The 7,938-nt window shown below is 34.1% G+C and overlaps 1 protein-coding gene and 1 pseudogene across 4 annotated transcripts in view; one reads left to right on the top strand and one right to left on the bottom strand.

Moving 5' to 3' along the window:
• The window catches only part of LOC309628808 (ras-related protein Rab-28 pseudogene), a 457,231-nt pseudogene that overhangs the window by 64,338 nt on the left and 384,955 nt on the right, over positions 1-7,938 (top strand). The gene's annotated exons all lie outside the window — the stretch shown is intronic.
• The window catches only part of ARL13B (ARF like GTPase 13B), an 84,135-nt gene continuing 79,291 nt past the window's right edge, over positions 3,095-7,938 (bottom strand). For all 3 annotated transcript variants that reach the window (XM_082392138.1, XM_082392139.1, XM_082392140.1), the window contains one exon: positions 3,095-7,741. In XM_082392138.1, coding sequence (XP_082248264.1) covers positions 7,665-7,741 — 77 coding nt within the window. In that variant the 3' untranslated portion in view covers positions 3,095-7,664. The remainder of the gene's footprint in view (positions 7,742-7,938) is intronic.

Genomic DNA, 7,938 nt, shown 5'->3' with positions numbered 1-7,938 from the left:
CTTGATCTTCGTGATTATCATCAAGTTCTGATAACAAATGCCTGACGACCAAAATGACCTTACACCCTATACCCTAAAAAATGACCCTCCTCACCCACCTTTACTAGGGGAAGTGTTACTGGTTCTCAGGAAAGTAGTCCCTAATATTTAATGACCATCATCATTTTGAGACCTTTGATGCTCCATATATCAGTATAGTGTATAATATAGGTGCAAATCTTAGGACCATGTAAAAAGATAAATTTCATTACCCCAAATGTGATTTGAAGCTTAATATATTTATTTATTTAAACAGGTTACCCAATAATCTAAAAATGAATTTAGATTTGGTGCAAAAGAAAATATAGTACTAAGGAGTGAGATGATTCAATGCACTACTTTGTTGAAAGTTTAAGGAAAAGTCATTAGTCTACCTTTTAGCCTCAGAGATTTTATATACTTTATTTTTTTCTGTACTCATTAGATTGCTGCATTTAGTGAATCAATGTGGTACTATATTTGCAATGTAGACATATAAAAAACTTTAAAGGAGGTAGTAGAAATCATATTTACTATTTTTCTATTAGGGAAAGGGGATATGTTATGCTTGGAAAGCAGTCATATTTGTTCTATTATATTGTTTTGTGACTTCTTTAGCACATTTCTGTTTTCTGAATTTTAAATAAACTAATGCTCATTGAAGAAAAAATTTTTTTAAGCCTATGACAATGAAAATCATGCATAATGCCACTAGAGATAATCACTATTAACATTTTGGTGTGTTTCTCTAATTTTATGCATTTTCAAGTTTGATAAGACTATGTATAATGTATCCTCTTTGTTTTTATAAGCAATTTCTTTTATTAAAAATTCTTCATATACAGTACATAATTTCTAGAAGTTGCATAGTATTTGAAGGTATGGAGGTTAACATACTTACTAGCTATCCTATTATTGATAGACATTTTTGCTCATGAATCTTTGCATGTCTGATAATCTTATAATTTTTAATTATGGCCTTAGTCTGGGTAGGTTTTCAAATCTTATTAGTTATTTTATTTCTGTTGTAAATTACCTGCTCATATCCACTTATCTAGAGCTGTCTTAGTGCTATTTATATTTATATTTGAGATGTTAACCATATCACATTTTCAACTACTTTGCCAATTTTTCTTACAATCATTTGATTTTAAATGTGAAAATAGGGCTTCCCTGGTGGCGCACTGGTTAAGAACCCACCTGCCAATGCAGGGGACATGGGTTCGAGCCCTGGTCCGGGAAGATCCCACATGCTGCAGAGCAACTAAGCCCATGCACCACAACTACTGAGCCTGCACTCTAGAGCCCACGAGCCACAACTGCTGAAGCCTGAGTGCCACAATTACTGAAGCATGCGCGCCTAGAGCCTGTGCTCCGCAACGAGAAGCCACCGTAATGAGAAGCCTGCGCACCTCAACGAAGAGTAGCCACCGCTCGCTGCAACTAGAGAAAGCCCACGCACAGCAACAAAGACCCAATGCAGCCAAAAATAAATAAATAAAGTAAATAAATTTTTTTTAAATGTGAAAATATTTTAAATTTTTATGCGATCAGTTGTTTGAGTTTGTAAGTGATTCCATTGCTTGCAAGTTTCTTCCCACAGAGGGGAGCTACTTCTGTTTCTTTCTCCCTTTTTTCTTTAGTTTGATCTTTCTCATTTCACCTGCTAATCTATCTAAAATCAATATCAGTGTATCATGAGAATATTAATGGATTTCCCCTAACCAACACCAAATAACTACTGAAGAATAAACAAAGTTCCACACTGAGTTTTAAGGAACTGCTTTACAAGCAGCTCATATAGCTCAATATCAAAAAAACAAACAACCCAATCAAAAAATGGGCAGAAGACCTAAATAGACATTTCTCCAAAGAAGACATACAGAGGGCCAAAAGGCACATGAAAAGCTGCTCAACATCACTAATTATTAGAGAAATGCAAATCAAAGCTACAATGAGGTATCACATCACACCAATCAGAATGGCCATCATCAAAAAATCTACAAACAAATGCTGGAGAGGGTGTGGAGAAAAGGGAACCCTCCTACACTGTTGGTGGGAACGTAAATTGATACAGCCACTATGGAGAACAGTACGGAGGTTCCTTAAAAAACTAAAAGTAGAATTACCATATGACCCAGTAACCTCACTACTGGGCATATACCCAGGGAAAACCATAATTCAAAAAAACACATGCACCCCAATATTCATAGCAGCACTATTTACAATAGCCAGGACATGGAAGCAACCTAAATATCCATCAACAGAGGAATAGCTATAGAAGATGTGTACATATATACAATGGAATATTACTCAGCCATAAAAAGGAACGAAATTGGGTCATTTGTAGAGACGTGGGTGGACGTAGAGAGTGTCATTCAGAGTGAAGTAAGTCAGAAAGAGAAAAGCAAATATCGTATAATAACGCATATATGTGGAATCTAGAAAAATGGTATAGATCAGGGGTACCCAACCCCCGGGCCACGGACGGGTACCGGTCCTCAGCCTGTTAGGAATCAGGCCGCACAGCAGGAGGTGAGCAGTGGGCAAGCCGTGGAAAAATTGTCTTCCATGAAACCGGTCCCTGGTGCCAAAAAGTTTGGGGACCATTGGTATAGACGATCTTATTTGCAAAGCAAAAATAGAGACATAGACGTAGAGAACAAATGTATGGATACCAAGGGGGAAAGGAGTGGGGAGGGAGGAATTGGGAGATTGGGGTTGACACATATAATTTATTGACACTATGTATAAAATAGACAACTGATTGGAACATACTTTATAGCACAGGGAACTCTACCTAATGCACTGTGGTAACCCAAATGGGAGAGAAGTCCAAAAGGGAGGGGATATCTGTATGTGTACGGCTGACTCATTTTGCTGTGCAGTGGAAGCTAACACAACAGTGTAAAGCAACCATACTCCAAAAAAAATTAATAAAAATAAATAAATAAATACTATGTAATATTAAAAAAAAAAGAATAGAAATGGCTAGAGGCAGACTTGTTTTTGCAGACATGAGACAAGAAATTAAGCTGACACAAATACCAGAAATTGTACTAGGGTTTAAAAATTATTATTGTTATTATTATTATTATTTTTAAAGACTGAGGCAGCTTAAGAATATAAGGACTTACTGCTATGCAGGAAAATAATTTTTACATACATAAGCAATTTTATTGTGAAGTCATTTGATATAAGAAGTGTTTCAGAATAAACTTTATGAATTTTCATATTTATATAAAACATCTCTCAAAGCCCTTCACGTTCAGGTTTATGCATCAAGAAGGTAAAGACAGGATTTGTAGTAAAACAATCTGACATCAAGAGAGTGTAAGCTCCTTAAATTGAATAGCAGAAAAAGACACTAGAGAAACCTACCATCAAAGCAAGAGAACAAAGCATAGTTATAGGCAATCTTGAACTTCACTTTAGGTGAGTAGCTAGTTAGCTGATGCTCTCATTTTTTTAATCATAGTCCTCCAAAGTGGTGTGTACAAACTCCAGCAGACAATCCACTGGGACTGGGAAGTGAATATAATAACTTGTATTTTTATTTAATTTTTTCTAATCTTTAAAAAAAATTTAGGGGAGTATATGCAAAATACAGGAGAACATGTATATAATTGTTAAGGGCTGAGACTTTTCCCCTCAAAATTCATGTTGAAGCCCTAACTCCCCCCTCCCCCACCCACTCTCCCATGCCAGTACCTCAGAATGTGACTGCATGTGGAAATGGGGCCTTTTCAGAGGTGACTAAGTTAAAAGGAGCCCTTTAGGGTGGGTCCTAATCCAATCTGACTGGTGTCCTTATAAAGAGGAAATTTGGGCACACTGAGACACTAGCAGCAGCCATCTGTAAGCCAAGGAGAGAGGTTTCAGACAAGGTTGCCAACACCTTAATCTTGGACTCGGGCTTCAGAACTATGAGAAAATAAATTTCTGTTGTTTAAGCCACCCAGTCTGTGGTACTTTGTTGTTATGACAAACCTAGCAAACTAATACAGTAACTTTATATTTAATGTATACTAAAAATGCTTACTGAAGAGGATGTATAAAATTTGGAGACCACTGGTTCGTTTACCCAGAACATAAATTGTTTCCTCATCAGCACACAAAAGGAATTTACAACTCATGCTCTAAACTGGCAAATGATTTTCTTCATATTTTCCCTTTAATATAAACTGATCCCCTTCATTAAAGGAAATTCATTTCTGATTTATTATTTTTTCTCAAAAAAATAGACTATTATTGCTTCCACAAAGACAATGGATTATTGCTATTTTGATAATTTACACCATTCTTTAATGTAAGGTTTGAAATATATGAATTTATTTTTTGGATCCACTAGAATGTATTTCTTGATAAATTAGAAGGTCAGTATTAGCAGAATCTCAATTGCAAAGTATACTTCAGTTAGAGAAAAACTTAAATAGTAAAGCCAAGGATAACAAAATGTATAACCTACAACTTTATTTGTATAGGCAGTTTCACTTTTGATAAGTTTTGCCATCTGGAAGCATAGTATTTCTTTAGTGTGGAATGAGAGAAACTAACATAAAAAGTGTAGCATATAGAACCAAGTTTCAAATAAAATAAAATATTGTCATAGTAAAAGAACACTTAGTAAGAGATCAGCCTCAAATATAATGGCATATTCAATTGTTGAATGTCTCTCGACTATTCACAGAAAGTTTTACAAATTAGGTGAATTCTATTCCATCATTTGACACTTAAAAGAGCATTTCATTTTAAACTTGCAGAAAACATGGCACTTAATTTTTACAAAATTATGAATTTGCTTCCTCCATTATAAAAGTAGACAAATTACAAAAAACTTGTTTGAAAAATTGAGGAAAACACACGACCAATAACTAAAAAATTCACTATTAGCATTTTGCAACATTTCTTTCTAGTGTTGCTTCTAAAAATAGTTTTCTACTTAAATCAACTACATACAAAATTGTATATATGTTATATGTGCATTTTACACATAAAAGTATAGAGAATTATCTTTCAAAAAAGTGAAACTATCTTTTGGTTAGTAGCTTTACCTTAACAAGAGACAGACATCAAGTCATCTAGAAACATAAGGTGATATGATGTATGTTTAACTGCCTTTAAAATGACAATGTTCTTTCCCACATATATAAAAATGCATGCAGAGAAAAAAGTTTTTCATGTAAAGTAACAAAAAATTTATCATTTTAATCTATCGATTTAAAATGTCAACAATCATATTTTTTTAAATTCTTTATTTTGTTACCAAAAAGAAACCATTTAAGTTTCTCAAATGAAAAGCAAAACAGCATACTGATGAAATTATTTTTATTGTGTGAAAATGTCATAATTCATAATGATTAAGAATAAAAATGCAGCATATAACAAAATAGGCATTTACTTGTTCAAAGCCACCTGGATTTACAAAACTTTAAAAATATTTTTAGAATGCTTTAAGAATACAAATTAATTTTTGAGAGAGATATAAAACATTTATTCCATTTTATCATATATTTAACTTCAAAATCTTGAAAATGATTTTTATTTATTTTTATTAAATGGACTCAGTAATTATTGTACACTACAGTAATCACTGGTAGGAAACAAAAATTTTAAAGATTTATATCTATTCCCAAACTAGATGAATATTAAAAATGGCAAAAGTGTTAGTTTAGGTTTTAGAAAATGAATAAATGTAAATTTTACAAAAAGGAACCAAAAAAGATATACAAACAAGTTTTTTCTCTAAAATCCAATTCAAAATTTACATTCTGTCTTCTTGTGTTGCTTTTCCTTACACTTCGGTCACGTATCAAATTTAGGTTGTTATGAATTTTGTATCTGAAATAGAATGCTTTTTCTACTCAGTGTGCTAAGTAGTTCCCATGTACAAAACTCCAAAAAACTGCATATGATGTTGACTACAGTAGTAAGTGAGCTGATTAATAAACGCATTCAATGAGTTAAAAAATGTGAATAAAATGTGATGCTCTAAAGGAACATTTTAAAAGTAAATAATCGTATTAAACTTAGACATACTTAATCATGTTATTGTCAGATACCAGTATAAGTCTGCTATCAGTACAAGTTGCCAAACTGACCAATTTTAACAAGGTTATTACTGTTTAGGGCAGGGGTCCCCAACCCCCGGGCTGCAGACCGGTACCAGTCCTTGGCCTGTTAGGAACCGGGCCACAGAGCAGGAGGTGAGGGGCAGGCGAGCAAGCGAAGCTCCATCTGCCGCTCCCCATCGCCCCCCATCACTCACATTACCTCCTGAACCAACCCCCCACCACTGCCCGTGGAATAATTGTCTTCCACAGACGGTGTGTGGGGGGGATGGTCCCTGGTGCCAAAAAGGTTGGGGACTGCTGGGTTATTTTCACCTTGATGTAAATGGATACTTTTAATTAAACATTTGAATCTATTATTCAAAATATATATCTAAAAGTTTGTCTAACTGCCAGATGAGGAAAGAATTCTATAGATGCCGTTCTTCAGTGCAAGAGAAGTACCATTATTTTAAATTAAGTAATTATTTTGGAATTATTTCTTTATAAATGTAATTTAAACCACCATTTCATTCTTATTTCTTTAGTACCCAAGTATTTCCCGGTTATAAAATAAAGTCTCTAGACTACAGTAGCTTTTCCGGTCTTTTTGCCTTTAATTTCAAGGGAAAAAAGAATTAGAATAACCTAAAAGAGTCACTGAAGCTTCTGATAGAACAAGGGAGTGAGAAGGAGCACCCTGATCTCTGAAAAATCTAGTCTTTGAATGAGGTGTTTATTGGGACTTTTAATAATATCTCAGAAAACATTTTTATTAATTTAAAAAGCATTTAAGTCAAAAGGTATTGCAAATGTCTCTCATTTATTGGGAACATCACCAAAGAAAACAAACAACAACAAAAATTCAATTAATTAATTAGTGTTTTCAAATAACATAATTTGGTAAAATAAAAATCTGAGAATCGATTTTAAAAAGATATCTTAAAATAAGGTAAAATTAGGATGTATATTTCAAGAACAGTACTATTATAAAACATACCTCAAACCATATAAATATATCCTGTTTGTGTAGCTCATGTCTGTCAAGTAAATCAACTCCATTTTCCAGACACAATTTAAACAAAGCATCTATAGAAAAGTGCACAGTCAATATCTTAGTAATTAAAATTCTTAAACCAAAGTTTTAGAAAAATATAAAAAGTTAAGAATTTAGGTTATAAATTCCTAAGAATTCCCTTTCCATGCACATATATCTTACAAATGTTTAAGATACAGAAATAAAGACTATTAAACAAATAGTAAAGAAAGTGTACAGAGTCCATTGGCTCTTTTTCTGAACAGCTTTTCCTTCAGGAATATGCCCATGAGTGGGGATGTATAAATCAGAGTCAACAGTAATTTTTGCTAACTTGGTCCAAATGCTTGTCCCATTTGCTGGTCATTTTGCTTCTTTTTTTTTCTTTGAACCATGAAGACCATGGGTAAGTAATTATCAAAACAGTCAGGTCTTTGGCTCACTGATACTGCTACGGTTGTCTTGTCCCAGTCATCGATGTTCAGGGTTTTTCTCCTGTGAGAAAGAAGGTCCTCCAGCTCATCTTGCCGACCTTAACAGAGCGCGTCCACATGAGCTGGTTATGATATGACGTCGTGAGAATCACTGTTAGGTCTCTGTCGCACAGCCAGGGGAGGCAGTGGCTTCCCGTAGAAGTCTGTGCAAAGAAGGGGTACCAAAAATATACAAGTGTTATGGTAAATCAAGATTTCTGACACAATTAATTAATTTCCCCCTTTAAAAGAGTAAGACACTCTGACTTTACAGGTGAAGCAATGGTTGGGGAGGACAGGGGAAAGAAAAGGCAGAATCCAAAAAAACTTGAATAAATTCAAAACACAACCACTAGGGTAA

The sequence above is a fragment of the Balaenoptera borealis genome (genome assembly GCF_965194805.1).
Source record: "Balaenoptera borealis genome assembly, chromosome: 5".
In the NCBI taxonomy this organism is placed as follows: Eukaryota; Metazoa; Chordata; class Mammalia; order Artiodactyla; family Balaenopteridae; genus Balaenoptera; species Balaenoptera borealis.
The sequence above is the reverse complement of the archived record's forward strand: the minus strand, read 5'-3'. Positions and strand labels throughout refer to the sequence as shown.